At 44.3% G+C, this 18,169-nt stretch overlaps 1 protein-coding gene across 5 annotated transcripts in view; it reads left to right on the top strand.

Moving 5' to 3' along the window:
- Positions 1 to 11,975, top strand: part of LOC121548886 (dnaJ homolog subfamily C member 5) — a 34,294-nt gene extending 22,319 nt beyond the window's left edge. The window contains exons 2-7 of one of the 5 annotated variants that reach the window (XM_041860521.2): positions 2,071 to 2,225; positions 2,482 to 2,695; positions 4,058 to 4,214; positions 5,603 to 5,772; positions 7,610 to 7,649; positions 9,190 to 9,273. In XM_041860521.2, coding sequence (XP_041716455.1) covers positions 2,080 to 2,225; positions 2,482 to 2,695; positions 4,058 to 4,214; positions 5,603 to 5,769 — 684 coding nt within the window. In that variant the 5' untranslated portion in view covers positions 2,071 to 2,079 and the 3' untranslated portion in view covers positions 5,770 to 5,772; positions 7,610 to 7,649; positions 9,190 to 9,273. Of the gene's footprint in view, positions 1 to 2,070; positions 2,226 to 2,481; positions 2,696 to 4,057; positions 4,215 to 4,479; positions 4,902 to 5,602; positions 5,773 to 7,609; positions 7,650 to 9,189 lie in introns of those variants that run through there. The other 4 variants (XM_041860520.2, XM_041860524.2, XM_041860522.2 and 1 more) reach the window with 4 other exon arrangements.
- Positions 11,976 to 18,169: the final 6,194 nt, after the last annotated feature.

Here is an 18,169-nt window from a genome sequence, read left to right on the forward strand (position 1 = left end):
CAATCGGGGAAGAAGGGCCTTGGTCAGGGTGGTGACCAAGAACCCGATGGTCACTGACAGAGCTCTAGAGTTCCTCTGTGGAGATGGGAGAACCTTCCAGAAGGACAACCATCTCTGCAGCACTCCACCAATCAGGCCTTTAGGGTAGAGTGGCCAGATGGAAGCCGTTCCTCAGTAAAAGGCACATGACAGCCCACTTGGAGTTTGCCAAAAGGCACCTAGAGACTCTCAGACCATGAGAAACAAGATTCTGTGGTCTGATGAAACCATGATTGAACTCTTTGGCCTGAATGCCAAGCGTCACGTCTGGAGGAAACCTGGCACCATCCCTACTGTGAAGCATGGTGGCAGCACCATGCTGTGGGGTTGTTTTTCAGCGGCAGGGACTGTGAGACTAGTCAGGATCGAGGCAAAGATGAACGGAGAAAAGTACAGAAATCCTTGATGAAAACCTGCTCCAGACCTCAGACTGGGGTGAAGGTTCACCTTCCAACAGGACAATGACCCTAAGCACACAGCCAAGAGGAGGAGCAGGAGTGGCTTCGGGACAAATCTCTGAATGTCCATGAGTGGCCCAGCCAGAGCCCGGACTTGAACCCGATCGAACATCTCTGGAGAGACCTGAAAATAGCTGTGCAGCAACGCTCCCCATCCAACCTGACAGTGCTTGAGAGGATCTGCAGAGAAAAATGGGAGAAACTCCCCAAATACAGGTGTGCCAAGTTTGTAGCGTCATACCCATGAAGACTCGATGCTGTAATCGCTGCCAAAGGTGCTTCAACTAAGTAAAGGGTCTGAATACTTATGTAAATGTGATATTTCAGATTTTATTTATAATAAATGAGCACAAAAAAATAAGTGTTTGCTTTGTCATTATGGGCATTGTGTGTAGATTGATGATAAATAATATTTAATCAATTTTAGAATAAGGCTGTAACGTAACAAAATGTGGAAAAAGACAACATTTTACATTTACATTTACGTCATTTAGCAGACGCTCTTATCCAGAGCGACTTACAGTTAGTGAATACATATTTTTTTTTATACTGGCCCCCCGTGGGAATCGAACCCACAACCCTGGCATTGCAAACGCCATGCTCTATCAACTGAGCTACATCCCTGCCGGCCATTCCCTCCCCTACCCTGGACGACGCTGGGCCAATTGTGCGCCGCCCATGAGTCTCCCGGTCGCAGACAAGTGGTCTGAAGACTTTCCGAAGGCACTGTATATGTGTTTTAATCAAATCAACTATATGTATTGAGCTTGTCTGATGCTTTAAGCTTAGTGTTTGATGAAATAAGACACAAATGACTCAAGAGGGAGCCAGAGATCTAGAGGAAGAAAAAAACCTTAACCTGACCCAACCATTCTCCTCCCACTCCTGCTGGCTTTTGCAGATTTTGCCTTATTCTCCTGAAGTTGCTGGTAATAGGCTACACGTGGAGTCGGCAACCTTTCTCATGTGAAATGCCAATTTATCTTACCATTTATACTGATATGCGTGCCAGTCATGGTTTTCATATGCACATTTTTGTGGAACAGTTTCATTTAACTTATAATAACGTCTTCATATCTCAATCAATGGTTAATCAAAATTCTATCCAAATCTAAATGAAAATGAGACAAACCTAAAAAGTAACTTCTATTGCCATTGCCAACTATGTAAAAATAGCCTACATAAAGCCAACAAATTAAAACATTGCAGCCTGCAGATAGAAAATATCCTAATAAAAACAATTACAAAATCCAAAAATGCACATTGGCTATGCATGGCCTGTTTGCAATGAACTTGAAACATTGTATCAACTATTAAATTGGGTTCAGCCTGAAGCTTGCACTAGTGAACTTGCAACATTGTATAAAATATTATTGGCCCTCAGTTTCCAGCTCGGGACAAACACAGCTGTAGGCTATTTGCGCAAGGGATAAGAAGCAGTGCTTGACTTGGGCAGGAGCTCGCCGGAGCTGAGTACCGGCACCTCAAATTTTCTACTGCTTGAGCTCCTGTTCCTCTTATAGAATTTTAATCTCATAGAATCCTGTGTTACTGTGTGTGTGTATCTTGGCAGACTTCAGCCATGGCCACGGCAGGCACAGGACCAGGCTCAGCAGAGCCAAATCGGCCAGGCCCCCAGAGGAAGATGTCCACCACAGGGGAAAGCCTGTACAAGGTGCTAGGCCTGGAGAAAGGAGCTTCCGCTGATGACATTAAGAGGGCCTACAGGTAACACACTTAGCCTGTCTCTGGTTGTTATAGCCACATAACCGGTAAGCCTGTTTCTCCATTTCCTGGAGAAAGTTAATGATCAGCTTTATTCATGAATTGGTCCATCAGACACAGGAGTATGGACTTTTAATGAGTTATAAGCTCTTATTTAGAGTTTTGCAGAATTTGTATGTGATGGTGTGGACTGAGATTAATGAATTTATACATTCATCCATCCATCCATCCATTTGTTAATTCATACATCCATTTACAGGAAACTAGCGTTGAAGTACCACCCAGACAAGAACCCAGACAACCCGGAGGCTGCGGATACGTTTAAAGAGATCAACAACGCCAACTCAATCCTGAACGATGATGGCAAGAGGAGGATCTACGAAGAATACGGCTCCATGGGCCTCTACGTGTCCGAGCAGTTTGGAGAGGAGAGCGTCAAATACTACTTCCTCATGTCCAAGTGGTGGTTTAAGGTGAGAGAGCGAGAGAGAGTACCTCATAACCCCTTTAAAAAACACCTTTAGTCTAACAGGCTAATAGAATGAGTACTCAGGTGACCATGACCCTCTGTGGACAGGTTATCCTTGGTGTTGTCAGTACTGCAGGAGCCTCCAACAGTGGGGTGATTAACCCATCCTGATTCCCAGCCTACTCTCTCTGTCTGTGATGACATACTGACTGGACTGCTTTTACAGCCACGTCACTCACACACTCATCACATTGTATTAGACATTACTATGGCTAGACTTCACTGTTTAGTACTATGTCTACTCCATGCATTAGACACCCTTCTATCTTGTGGTGGGAGTGCATTGACAGTCTATTAGTGAAAGTATCTGTGTGTTATTGCTTTGAAAAGTGTCAGAGCAAAGCAGTCTTTATTTAGAACTGTGTTCTGTGTAGTTGTGCTCAGTCACTGAGATGTGAGGCCTTTGATGCTGAGTACAGTACAGTATGAAGAGTGGTCGAGATGCAGAGAGGACGATCCAGTGACTGTCTCACAAACCTCACTCTGCTTTCATCTACAAAGAAAAATACAAAGCACAGGAAAATTGCAGGGAGGAACAAAACCGCTCCACTTATTTATACATTTACATTTTAGTCATTTAGCAGACTCTCTTATCCAGAGCGACTTAGTTAGTGAGTGCATACATTTTTCATATACCCTAGAAAGCACAGTGCAGTAGGATTATTGAGAGCATCACATGTATTACATTGGATATGTAGGATTGAAAAGCAGAGAGCACTGAGGGCAAAGCCACTGTCCGAACCAGGAGGTCTCTGCTGCTAACATCCACTAGGTTCTAATAAGTATATAGGTTGTATGTTGGGAGCTTTTGGGAAAGAGCACAGTTAGAAAGATATGGCATATAGAAGCAAACCGGATGGACATCATGAAAATGATCGGAGAGGTTGAGAGTAGAAGAAGTTCAGGAGCAAAAACAAATAAAATAGAATTATTGTAAAAATTGACTGTCCATAAAATGTAGATAGTAAGTATAAGCTGGAAGTAGAGGCCCAAGCATTGTTGTTCACTAATTTACCCCAAGTAGGGAAAGGATGGTGGGGTTGAAAAGTAATAAAGGGGAGTATATATATAAAAAACATGGGGGATTGGAAGTGATGCAGACAATTACATTGATGGAAGTTACAATCTATCTGCAATATTAAGCTGATCTACCTCCAAAAAACCCAAAACATCCACTAGGTTCTCTCACTGGGTCACCCTGTAGATCTGAGGCCAGATATGTAGAGGTTTTCATGGGACAGGATGACGGCGTGTGGCTGTCCTGACTGACTATGCTGTGTGTTTGTGTTATGCCCTTGTGCTGCAGACCATGGCTGTGTGCTGCACCGTCTTCTCCTGCTGCTGTTGCTGCTGCTGCTGCTGTTTCTGCTGCGGGAAGTGCAAGCCGCCAGAGGAGGATGATCACTACCAGTACGTGGACCCAGAGGACCTGGAGGCTCAGATCAAAGCTGAGACGGACGGAGGTGAGAGCAAGCTGGGAAGGAGACTGTTTGGCATTGGATATAAAACTGAGAGCGTGGTACTGCACATGCATAGTATATACTCTATACTATAGTTGGGCTAGAGGTCATGAGGAGGGTAGCAGGATAAATACAGTATGCCCCTCATCCCTGTCCTTCTGGGTTGGCCCTTTTCCTGAGTCCTGGCGCTCTTCACGATACCTCAGCGGCAGGCCGCCTCGCAGATGTCGGTTTTTCAGCCTGACTTAACGCTGTCACTTCCTTTCAGAGCATAGGCGCCGGAGAGTAGAGGGAGGAGAGGCAGGGAAACCGCAGAGCACAGATGGGGCCAGAGCAGCCAAACAGGGATGGGGGAATGGAGGGAGAGGAGGAGGGGAGAAGCGCCAGTGTCTAGCTCTGCTAGGCAGAACTCCCGTTCTACAGCACCTGATCCTGCTCAAGGGGTTGAGGCTGAAGGCTAGCCCATAGATTACCTTAATGAAGCAGAACAGCTAAAAGTGCATGTATTTATAGCTCACACACACTGCTGGTTCATATCACAGAGGAGGATATTATCCAAGTTATAGCCCAAGCTCTGACATTTATTTGAATCTTTTTTCTACATGTTGAAATGATAAAACGGTAATGAAATGTTGTTGTTTGGTATTTCTGCATGTCATCTTTCTATGTCAAAGCTATGGATGTAGTGTGCAATAACATGTACACATTAACAACATTTCAAACCCAACAAGAAGCTTTGTTTTATCCTCTACTATCAGTGGTCCTCAGTGCAGGTCAGAACAGGCCAGGAAAAGGGCTGAGACAGAAGCAAGATGAGGGCGATTAATAATACAGTCCTGTCAGATCTGAGGATGCTCTCTCTTCCTCAGACTTCTGTGTCGTGTCCTTGACTGGTTGGTCTGAGGACAGGACTCACAGCTCCTCGACTCATGTTGCCTGTTAACACGGCAGCAGGAGAGCTCAGATCACTCAATAGCAGACAGTCCCAAGGACTAGACTCCGAATTGCCTTGTTTTTGTTCTGAGGTCGGAGTGATCAGCGACCATGGTGACCCTATAGTCATGACCCTAAGCCCAAATTGCTGTCACACCAGTAGGAATTTCAGTATAAGAAGTTATGAAATGATGATGCAATTTGATTTGCTGTTGGTTTCAGAGATATTCACATGTTTAGGCGAATACCTAGGTGACATGAATAATCTCACACAAAAACAGGAACTGTGCTTCATCTACAGTACCTGAAAGCTAAACAGGACATGACAAGCTATCAGCCCCAGGGCAGTATGGGAATGGGGATAACACATCAGTATACTCTGGCCCAATGAGCAGGACAGGTTCATCTCGTTCTGACAGAGAGGTGTTTCTGTACGTTTGTGTGTTTTGATCCACCAGGTGACACAGTAATCATTGTCCAACCCATACCTGTAGCCGTACCTATCGCTGTATCGAGCCCTGTGGCTGAGAGCATCAACCTAGGCCCTGCCAGTCCAGTGGGTGACAACCCGACCAGTCCAGTGGCTGCTGAGAACCCAGGCGAAACGCTGCCAGAGTCTAAATGACTCGTAAGCCCCCCCGTCTACCTGATGTACTGGTTGTACTTATCCCATCTGCATCGTGTTGTCCATCCGTCACGCCCCAGACCAACCCCTGTTTCACCGTGCTGTATTTGTTCGTAGTGACACATGGTGCCTTTGTACCATGTTCAGCTGTTTGGTAGTTCGACTGGCTCACTATCCATCCATTCTGTTTGCCTGTCAGTGTTGCATGACGTCATGGCTGTTACTTCAAAATGCTTTGAGCATGGCCACATGAGCTTGCCTTGTATATAATGTCTCTTGCAATCGTTCCATAACAATCATTTCAGTTAATTGATTGCTAAGTATTTTGATTGTGTTTGGTCCATCATGAATATATCTGCAGTAACTATTTGCTGCCTTGGTTATAAAGTGGATGTCATCTCTTTATTAATTAGGCCTGGTAAATGGTAATTAGATATAGCCTAATCTCTGCCCAGTATCCCATTACCTTACCAGCAAGACCACAGGGACACTTAGGGCTGGATTCAGTCCGTATCGGGGATCCGCGTTAAAATGTAAAGGTCATTTGTGATTGAGCCGACGTTTAACGTGAATGCAGTCTCTGCGGGAACATTGCCTTTAAATTTCAATCGTGCTATAACACACATCTTCCGCGAGGAGACTGCATTCACTTTAAACGCTACATATGTCGGCTCAGTCGGAAATTACCTTTACATTTTAACGCGTAACTTCCGCGATACGGATTGAATCCAGCCCTTAGGCAACACAGGGCCCCACAGCAGCCAAGTACTCACTCAACCCACAACACATTAGCTGCCTTCAATAAACCGTAGCAGTCTATTTATATGAAACATCAATGAAATGTCAGGCTGGTTAGTTGAAAACCTAGCCTGTGGGTATGTGCAGGACAGAGAGCAATGTGCTAAAAGCACAGTCCCTTTTTGTCATAAGCTAACAAAACCCTATGATCCCACTGGGGCCTGACGTAGAGGTAGCTGACCGCTTGGCTGAGCCAGTCCAGTGTGGGTCCAGCAACTACAGTGTTCGCACAGTATTCATACTATAGAACTATATTGATTCATTCTATTTCTATGATTCATGCTCTCCCTTCATAGTGGTGGAGGTGATAGACTAATCATAGCTGTGAGAAAAGAAGGGGGGAGGGGGTTGTCACTCTGAAGCAGGGTTGAAACAGTAACCTCACAGGATATGCCTTCATTAACCTACACATACTGTAGGCTAACTCCCAGGGAATTACAGAACATTCTAGTATGTCAGTCAGGTGCCAACCACTTTAGGTTAGGAGCATTAGTAGTGTTTCCATTAAAGACCGGGCATAGAGTTCCTAGATAGTCTGGAATATACTAATACTCGAATAGTCTGGAATATTCCATGATACCCACAGAGTACTATTAGGATGTATTTTGAGAGTTTGTTCGTGGGGTTCCACTGTCACCTGTGGTAGGGACTAGGGACAGGTGTGTGTACAGTGCAGTGTTGAGACCAATACCCCCTAGATGGACCACCGCTGTCCTGTCACATCCAGCCATTGTCATCTCACCTCACACCTACTTCCTCAGCACTGTCCTCGCTCTGTTAGTGGTCTGTTTGTTCAACACCATGACGCCTGTTGACGTGTCAGTCTATTATTCTCTCTTTAGCAATACCAGAGTGATAGCTTGAAGATTCGAGAGACAATGGCTATATAATGATGTTGGGATAGTAGTGAATCATTACTATCATTGCATTACATTGTAATCTGATATAGTAGGGGTAGTAGTCTAACACTAATAGTAGAAGTGCTTTCAAAGCAGTGCTCTGTGCTCTCCCTCTGCTGCGTTTTGGATGTGTCCTCTATAAGGACAGTGACAGTGTGGATGAGCCTCGCCAGGGGAGGGCAGGTAGGTTCCTGATACACACTTGGTCATGTTCAGTAGGGCACACCGTAGCAAAACGTTTTGCAACAGAAAACCAAATTATGTGTCCTCACTGGACACACTCAGGTAGCACTTCCTTGTTTCAAAACTTTTCCCACCTACTGAACATGACCCTCGTGGAGTTTCAACACTTCAGGACAGGTTACACCTGAGGACAGTTAAACAAGGGCCCAACTTGAGGTCATGCCTCCTACTAATAATACATTCCCTTGTGAATTGTATCTATTTGAGATACAACAGGCTATTGCTAAAATTGTGAACTTTTTATTTAACATTTTCACTCAGCAAGTAGCCTAAATCATGACAAACTGGTATAAGATGATAACTTATAAGACGGTGCATTAACAAAACAAAAATCATAAAACATGACTTGCTGGATTTGGAACTCTGTATTTCAGAAGAGGTCACTTATTTTTTGATAACAGGATTTAATGCAGCAAAGCTAGATGAGGATTGTAAGCTTCCTATCAATCATCCAGCCAGTAAATACTCTGTGTGTACCTGGCAGCCAAGACTTTGCCCTCATGGCCTCAGCCTAGCGGCTTTATCCTTTGTGAGGAAGTTTTATTGTAGTCACAGACCTTTGGCTTATACAGTCTGCATGAACCTCAACCTGTACTGATATTCCTGTTTTAATTCCTCATTGGCATCATGTCATCATTAGCCTATATCTACAGAACCCTGATATGTCATTTGATGTTTACAAAGTCATTGTCATTGACGTATGAAAGTCATTGTGATCATTGGTGTTACCTGTCTGTACATGACTGTTCCTAACTCAGTTGCTGGAGAGGAAGGAAACCGCTCAGAGATTTCACCATGAGGCCAATGGTGACTTTAAAACTGTTATATTGTAGTTACTCCACAATACTAACCTAATTGACAGAGGGAAAAAGAAGCCTGTACGGAATAATAATATTCAAAAACATGCATCCTGTTTGCAACAAGGCACTAAAGTAATACTGCAAAAAATGTGGCAAAGCAATTAACTTTTTGTCCTGAATACAAGGTGTTATGTTTGGGGCAAATCCAATACAACACATTACTGAGTACCACTCTCCATATTTGCAAGCATAGTGGTGGCTCCATCATGTTATGGGTATGAGCTTGAAGAATTTTAAAAATAATAATGGGTAAATGTTGCACAATCCAGGTGTGGAAAGCTCTTAAAGACTTACCCAGAAAGACTCACAGCTGTAATCGCTGCCAAATGTGCTTCTACAAGGTATTGACTTAGGGGTGTGAATACTTACGTAAATGAGATATTTCTGTATTTCATTTTCAATACAATTGCTAAAATGTCTAAACATGTCTTCACTTTGTGTGTAGATGGGTGAGAAAAAAACAATAATTTAATCAATTTTGAATTCAGGCTGTAAAATAACAATGTGGAGTAAGTCAAGGGTTATGAATACGTTCTGAAGGCACTGTATCAACTGTCCTTTTCTCTATTGAGGGTTATTTTTTGGTAGTTAATCTGACCCAGTCCCATGTCTTCCTGCAGGTCCGCGTGCCCCTATCGTGATCCAGCCGCATTCCATCACCGTCGAGGTTCCAGAGACCTCCCAGCCTGCAGCCAGCCAGCCCACCTCCAAGCCCCAGCAGTGACCCTCCCCTCCCAGCCCTGTCTACCCGCTGGAGCCCTCCCCTCAGGTGGGCACGGCCAGGCCCCCTGAGGGCCCCACCCTGGAGCCCCCAGCAGCCAGCCAGGCCAGCTGTCACCAGAGCCAGGACTCACCAGTGCCAGTCAACCAGCCAGCCAGTCAACCCCCCATACTGTGGCAAAGGTCCAACCAAATGGACACGGGTGGCACGCTGCCAAGAGACCAGGACTCCTTATGACTTGATAGACATGATATATATCTATATCTATCCACCAAACTGAGGATTAGAACAAACTCTCTCCGATCACTCCTTCATTTTGTCCCTCTGTTTCAATCCTCCCCCCCGCTCTCTGTCTCCCTCTTGGATTCTCGTCTCTGTCAGAGCTCTGGGATTGGAGACTAATTTCAAGTTCAGTCTGAGTTTTGGGTTTTAAATAGCCTGATTCAAACCTTCCACCTCCCGAAGACTAAAGCATGGATCAGAGGATGTGCATGTGTTATGTTTGATCTGCATGTCCCTACTGTACAACACTGGCACATACATACCCCACACACCCACACCCCTCTACTACAGACACCACCACCACCACCTTACCCCTGTCAGCGATACCCCCAGCTCCAGCCGGGTGCACTTACAGTATGCTACACAACCAGGGTTCTCCCCATCCACCTCCACCTGAATGAGACCAAAGAGTGGGGCAGACATTCAAGAACAGTGAAAATGTGCAGTGAAAGAATTAAGCATTTTTAACAGGAAAATGTGTTGACTGTTTTATTTTATTGCTAATTGATGTCACAATTATGTTAGTTAGACCAAAGCCAAACTAGATGGCGCTAACTCCATGCGTTCAGCAGCCACCAGTTTCTCCTCGTGACACTAGAGCTAACCTGAGAGGATTGTTCCTTTGAGGTGTATGCATTTGGGTCTACTATGCACTTTTGAAACCTGTGAAGTGGGTAAATGATCATTTCTGATGGGCTGTCAGCTAACATATGGTTCCAGCCAACCAGCACTGCTTACTGAAACAGTCAGCACACTTCTCTCTGTATTCGGTGGAACTGACAAATAGCAACAGCTAGCTGACTGCAACCCAACTACTTATCAAACGTCTCCCATCTCAAATGGTGGTTTTGCTTTGCATTGTCATAGTCTGATGTTGTAACATGGAGAAACAGGTGGTATGTGCTGTTGGGGTCTGTGTTTGACCCAGCCACTAAGTGCACGCTATGCCACATCCTAGATGACCACTATGTTCTCTGAACTGCCTACAGAGAGAACCTATCACCAATGATTTGAGATTTTTAAGAAATAACACACCAGGGTGTTTTCCATGGGGTTTTGGTGGACTGAGCCATGTTGAGTATTTTCTGGGCTAAAGAGGCACATGACTACTATTTCCAACTAGGCATTAGTCCTCCTGCTCACTCCTTTCTACAGTACTTTCTCTCAGTGATTAGTTGATACAATGTCACACAGCGGGGTTAGGATCTGTACAGATCACCCAACCAGCAGTTTGTACTTCAGTTCAGCTCTCTTTATGACCCTGGGGGTGCAGAGTCAGCGGTTTCTCAAATGTTGTGTAATCAGAATAGTGAAAACAGTGAAGTAAATGGATGCCACATTGTTATTGCGAGTCAGTCCGTCCCAGTGGTGGGTGGGGGTGTGTGTGTAGAGCATTGTACAAAGTCGTTGTTGGTTTGTTCATCTAGTGCTGTGGTCAGTCAGTCATCCCCTTGTCATTTGAAAAGGGCATTCTGTGTTTCCTAAAGAGGGGCTAGTACATGGTGTTAACCACCTTGTGTCTTGGCCGAAGAACAACCCGAAAGTTAGGCTAAACTAAAGTCATGTCATCAAATGATGTCAAGCAGCCATTTTATATTTTGTAGCTTTGGATGTTTTTTCTCATGAGTGTTTCCATAGAAATGATCTACCAGTAGCTTCAATTTCTTACTGGAATTTATAGCACCTTTTCTCACCTCTTCATTTCACTAAGTTAATAGCCAAAACCCTCCTGATTTTTCAGTCTATTGGTTATGCGTTTTCACAAACCATAGTAAATCTGATGCATTTCAACATAAATGTGCAGTATCTGGCCCCAGGGCTCAGAGAGGAGAAAGACCTTTTATTTATTCTGGTGATCCTTATCTGCTGTAAATAATAATAATCACAGTATGTGTGTCACATGCAAATAACATTGTAATAACGTTGTTTGAGAATCTTTGTTGAATGGAAAATGTTTTAAGAATCAACCCCATTTAAATAGTGTACATTGTCTATTTTGTATTTATGTCAAACCGAAAGAGCTGTTTAAAAAAAAACATGTTGACAGTTTGGAAGAGAGGACCCTAGACTAGCCAAAGTGGTCCTCCAAATGGGCTGGGCAACTGGTTGACAGAGGTGGGCAGGCAATGTCCTAACTGGCTAGGCCATGATGGCTCTGGGCTACAGTAGCAGACAGACAGGCAGTGTGCATCTATCTGCTCTGAGTGTAGGGGGCAAGGCTGTCTCCATCTCATCACTCTCTTATAGGACACGGGAATATGAGAACTCGGAAATGATTGATTGTAGTTTTGTCGATGCTTTCATTGTCATTCATTGTTCACCATGATGTCTCATGGACAGAAATTATCTGTAAATGTGTATTTATATAATGAAATCGAAACAATTAAAAGAAGGGGGATTTGTACAATGCCTTCTGTGTGCGTCATTGTGTAGTTATTGTGGACTCTGAATCCTCAACACTGAGAATGGTTGGTATTTTATTAGGATCCCCATTAGCTGTTGGGAAAGCAGCAGCTACTCTACCTGGGGTTCCTGGAGTGTGATACAGTGCCTTCGGAAAGTATTCAGACCCCTTGACTTTTTCCACATTTTGTTACGTTACAGCCTTATTCTAAAATTGATTAAATATTACTTTTTTCTCAGCAATCTACACACAATACCCCATAATGACAAAGCAAAAACAGGTTTTTATACATTGTTGAAATAACACATTTACATAAGTACTCAGACACTTTACTCAGTACTTTGTTGAAGCACCTTTGGCAGCGATTACAGCATCGAGTCTTCTTGGGTATGACGCTACAAGCTTGGCACACCTGTATTTGGGGAGTTTCTCCCATTCTCTGCAGATCCTCTCAAGCTTTGTCAGGTTGGATGGGGAGCGTTGCTGCACAGCTATTTTCAGGTCTCTCCAGAGATGTTCAATCGGGTTCAAGTCCGGGCTCTGGCAGGGCCACTCAAGGACATTCAGAGATTTGTTCCGAAGCCACTCCTGCGTTGTCTTGGCTGTGTGCTTAGGGTCGTTGTCCTGTTGAAAGGTGAACCTTCGCCCCAGTCTGAGGTCCTGAGCGCTCTGGAGCAGGTTTTCATCAAGGATCTCTCTGTACTTTGCTCCGTTCATCTTTGCCTCGATTCTGACTAGTCTCACAGTCCCTGCCGTTGAAAAATATTCCCACAGCATGGTGCTGCCACCACAATGCTTCACCGTAGGGATGGTGCCAGGTTTCCTCCAGACGTGACGCTTGGCATTCAGGCCAAAGAGTTCAATCTTGGTTTCATCAGAGCAGAGAATCTTGTTTCTCATGGTCTGAGAGTCTTTAGGTGCCTTTTGGCAAACTCCAAGCGGGCTGTCATGTGCCTTTTACTGAGCAGTGGATTCTGTCTGGCCACTCTACCATAAAGGCCTGATTGGTGGAGTGCTGCAGAGATGGTTGTCCTTCTGGAAGGTTCTCCCATTTCCACAGAGGAACTCTAGAGCTCTGTCGGAGTGACCATAGGGTTCTTGGTCACCTCCCTGACCAAGGCCCTTCTCCCCGGATTGCTCAGTTTGGCCAGGCGGCCAGCTCTAGGAGGAGTCTTGATGATTCCAAACGTATGGAGGCCATTGTGTTCTTGGGGACCTTCAATGCTGCAGACATGTTTTGGTACCCTTCCCCAGATCTGTGCCTCGACATAATCCTGTCTCGGATCTCTATGGACAATTTCTTTGACCTCATAGCTTGGTTTTTGCTATGACATGCACTGTCAACTGTGGGACCTTATATAAACAGGTGTGTGCCTTTCCAAATCATGCCCAATCAATTGAATTTACCACAGGTGGACTCCAATCAAGTTGTAGAAACATCTAAATGATGATCAATGGAAACAGGATGCACCTGAGCTCAGTTTCGAGTCTCATAGCAAAGGGTCTGAATACTTATGTAAATAAGGTATTTATGTTTTTTTTTTTATATACATTTGCAAAGATTTCAAAAACTTTTTTCACTGTCATTATGGGGTAGTGTGTGTAGATTGCTGAGAAAAAAGTAATATTTAATCCATTTTAGAATAAGGCTGTAACGTAACAAAATGTGGGAAAAGTCAAGGGGTCTGAATACTTTCTGAAGGCACTGTATATATATATATATATATATATATATATATACAGTGGGGAGAACAAGTATTTGATACACTGCCGATTTTGCAGGTTTTTCTACTTACAAAGCATGTAGAGGTCTGTAATGTTTTATCATAGGTACACTTCAACTGTGAGAGACGGAATCTAAAACAAAAATCCAGAAAATCACGTATGATTTTTAAGTAATTAATTTGCATTTTATTGCATGACATAAGTATTTGATCACCTACCAACCAGTAAGAATTCCGGCTCTCACAGACCTGTTAGTTTTTCTTTAAGATGCCCTCCTGTTCTCCACTCATTACCTGTATTAACTGCACCTGTTTGAACTCGTTACCTGTATAAAAGACACCTGTCCACACACTCAATCAAACAGACTACAACCTCTCCACAATGGCCAAGACCTGAGAGCTGTGTAAGGACATCAGGGATAAAATTGTAGACCTGCACAAGGCTGGGATGGGCTACAGGACAATAGGCAAGCAGCTTGGTGAGAAGGCAACAACTGTTGGCGCAATTATTAGAAAATGGAAGAAGTTCAAGATGACGGTCAATCACCCTCGGTCTGGGGCTCCATGCAAGATCTCACCTCGTGGGGCATCAATGATCATGAGGAAGGTGAGGGATCAGCCCAGAACTATACGGAAGGACCTGGTCAATGACCTGAAGAGAGCTGGGACCACAGTCTAAAATCCTGCAGCGCACGCAAGGTACCCCTGCTCAAGCCAGCGCATGTCCAGGCCCGTCTGAAGTTTGCCAATGACCATCTGGATGATCCAGAGGAGGAATGGGAGAAGGTCATGTGGTCTGATGAGACAAAAATAGAGCTTTTTGGTCTAAACTCCACTCGCTGTGTTTGGAGTAAGAAGAAGGATGAGTACAACCCCAAGAACACCATCCCAACCGCGAAGCATGGAGGTGGAAACATCATTCTTTGGGGATGCTTTTCTGCAAAGGGGACAGGACGACTGCACCGTATTGAGGGGAGGATGGATGGGGCCATGTATCGCGAGATCTTGGCCAACAACCTCCTTCCCTCAGTAAGAGCATTGAAGATGGGTCGTGGCTGGGTCTTCCAGCATGACAACGACCCGAAACACACAGCCAGGGCAACTAAGGAGTGGCTCCGTAAGAAGCATCTCAAGGTCCTGGAGTGGCCTAGCCAGTCTCCAGACCTGAACCCAATAGAAAATCTTTGGAGGGAGCTGAAAGTCTGTATTGCCCAGCGACAGCCCCGAAACCTGAAGGATCTGGAGAAGGTCTGTATGGAGGAGTGGGCCAAAATCCCTACTGCAGTGTGTGCAAACCTGGTCAAGACCTACAGGAAATGTATGATTTCTGTAATTGCAAACAAAGGTTTCTGTACCAAATATTAAGTTCTGCTTTTCTGATGTATCAAATACTTATGTCATGCAATAAAATGCAAATTAATTACTTAAAAATCATACAATGTGATTTTCTGGATTTCTCTCACAGTTGAAGTGGACCTATGATAAAAATTACAGACCTCTACATGCTTTGTAAGTAGGAAAACCTGCAAAATCGGCAGTGTATCAAATACTTCTCCCCACTGTATATATGGAATGGCTCTCCATGAACCAAACAAAGTATATCTGTTCACAGAAGAATGCTATCTTTTCTTTCTGTTCTCTCCGACCAAAAGAACACTGCAATCATTGGTGAACATAAAATTGGCTGCCATAAGACCAAATACTAAACACACTTATCTTTATCAGGAATAGCAACGTTTTCTACTGTTACAATATTTGAAGATGTTATCCAAGTCTGCCAACATTTCACAATGGCAACAAAGCATCAAGCTAAATTGTTGCCACGAGCCACATTTATGAAACTAGCTACATATTTAGAGGGTGCCTGCTTGTAGGCTACTCCAGTAAAAGATAGGCAACAGGGAGATAGAGTGAAGTACAGTTGGGTGTGTGTTTGGCTTACTCTGCACAAAGCCTCCATGTCCTATAAAAGTCCCTGTAAACTTATTAGCAGCTTAGCCTTACCTCAGCAATTACCTCATCTGTTTAGTAACCAGGAAGTGGAGGGTTATGGGCCACTGGTCAGAGGGTGTGTTTCAGATAAAGTCTTTCCGGGTCAGTTAATCAGCTGAGGCATTTTCTTATAGGCTCACATTCCAGCTTGGATCTTTTGAATACTTTGGATATTTTATCACTGATAATTATGCTTAACAAAAATATAAACGCAACATTTAAAGTGTTGGTCCCATGTTTCATGAGCTGAAATAAAAGATCCCAGAAATGTTCCATACGCACAAAAATATTTTTTCTTCTCAATTTTTTTGCACAAATGTGTTTACATCCCTGTTAGTGAGCATTTCTCCTTCGCCAAGATATTCCATCCAAGAAGCTGATTAAACAGCATGATCATTACACAGGTGCACCTTGTGCTGGGGACAATAATAGGCCACTCTAAAATGTGCAGTTTTGTCACACAACACAATGCCACAGATGTCTCAAGTTTTGAGGGAGCGTGCAATTGTCAATGCTGACTGCAGGAATGTCCACCGTCTCAGGGAAGCTCATCTGCGTGCTCGTCGTCCTCACCAGGTGTCACGTTCGTTGATTGACGGGTCAGACCAAGGCGCAGCGTGATATGCAAACATGTTTATTACACGAATAAACACACAACAAAACAATAAACGACACGTAAAGTCCTAAGGTAACACAACAAACCTTATACAGAACAAGATCCCACAACCCACTAGTGCCAATAGGTATTGGCCCCAATCAGAGACAACGAGCGACAGCTGCCTCTGATTGGGAACCACACCGGCCAACATAGATCTAGACATACTAGACTTACAACATAGACCTACACCACATAGAAAATACACACCCTGACTCAACAAATAAGAGTCCCCAGAGTCAGGGCGTGACACCAGGGTCTTTACCTGACTGCAGTTCGGAGTCATACCTGACTTCAGTGGGCAAATGCTCACCTTCGATGGCCGCTGGCATGCTGGAGAAGTGTGCTCTTCATGGATGAATCCCAGTTTCAACTGTACCGGGCAGATGGCAGACAGCGCATATGGCGTAGTGTGTGCGAGCGGTTTGCTGATGTCAACATTGTGAGTAGAGTGCCCCATGGTGGCGGTTGGATTATGGTATGGGCAGGCATAATCTACGCACAACAAACACAACTGCATTTTATCGTTGGCAATTTGAATGCACAGAGATACTGTGATGAGACCCTGAGGCCCATTGTCATGCCATTCATCCGCCGCCATCACCTCATGTTTCAGCATGATAATGCACTGCCCCATGTCGCAAGGATCTGTACACTGAAAATGTCTCAGTTCTTCCATGGCCTGCATACTCACCAGACATGTCACCCACTGAGCATGTTTTGGATGCTCTGGATTGACGTGTACGACAGCGTGTTCCAGTTCCCGCCAATATCCAGCAACTTCACACAGCCATTGAAGAGGAGCGGGACAACATTCCACAGGCCACAATCAACAGCCTCATCAACTTTACGTGAAGGAGATGTGTCACGCTGCATGAGGCAAATGGTGGTCACACCAGATACTGACTGGTTTTCTGATCCACACCCCTACTTTTTTTTTTTTAAGGTATCTGTAACCAACAGATGCATATCTGTATTCCCAGTCATGTGAAATCCATAGATTAGGGCCTAATTTATTTATTTCAATTGACTGATTCCTTATATGAACTGTAACTCAGTAAAATCTTTGAAATTGTTGCATGTTGCGTTTATATTTTTGTTCAGTGTATTTTTCATAGAAGGCACATTGAAAGTTGAAACGTTGATGTAGAAAATATTCAGATGAGCATTATATGAGCCTGCTATTCCCCGAAAGTATCAACTGATAACATACCGGTAGGACGCCATATAATTGCTGCCCATTGCTCAAGTAATGGTTTTGAGTAATTGACTAGTAGCACAACAACATGTAGTGTGGAGTGGAGTCATTTGTTTGTTGTGATGCCAACAGCAGTGAGTGACTGCCTCCAGTCTGGCCTGTGTTCAGCAGGCTTTAGATTGATGCTGTGTTACTGACGTGGTGTTAAATATTTTAGTGCCTCATGTCATCGGCGCCATCTATCTCTCTTAGGCCCAGTGACTCAGGAGCCTCCAATACACCCCTACCCCACTGAATATTCCAGTGTGTGCCCGCACAGGCCTTCCTGTCTGTTACCCTATCAGTTTACCGCAAAAAATAAAAATGGACAGAGGAATCTCTCCCTGCTGTCTTCTACCACGCTCCTGGTTTGTGTTTTGGATCTGGGGTTAGGAATCCCAGTGGGCCAGAGTGGCATGCAGTTGGACAGTAACCGAGAACAAACAGCGGCTAAATATATCTCCCTGTCAAGGAGGGTCTCTAAGCTGTTGGAGAGACAGGCAGTGAGATCGAGGGATAGAGTGATAGAGAAAGAGGAGAGGCACAGGAAGCTCCCCAGTTCTTTCTTCTTGAGAGCTTCACAGA

The sequence above is a fragment of the Coregonus clupeaformis genome, chromosome 33, assembly GCF_020615455.1.
Source record: "Coregonus clupeaformis isolate EN_2021a chromosome 33, ASM2061545v1, whole genome shotgun sequence".
NCBI lineage: Eukaryota > Metazoa > Chordata > Actinopteri > Salmoniformes > Salmonidae > Coregonus > Coregonus clupeaformis.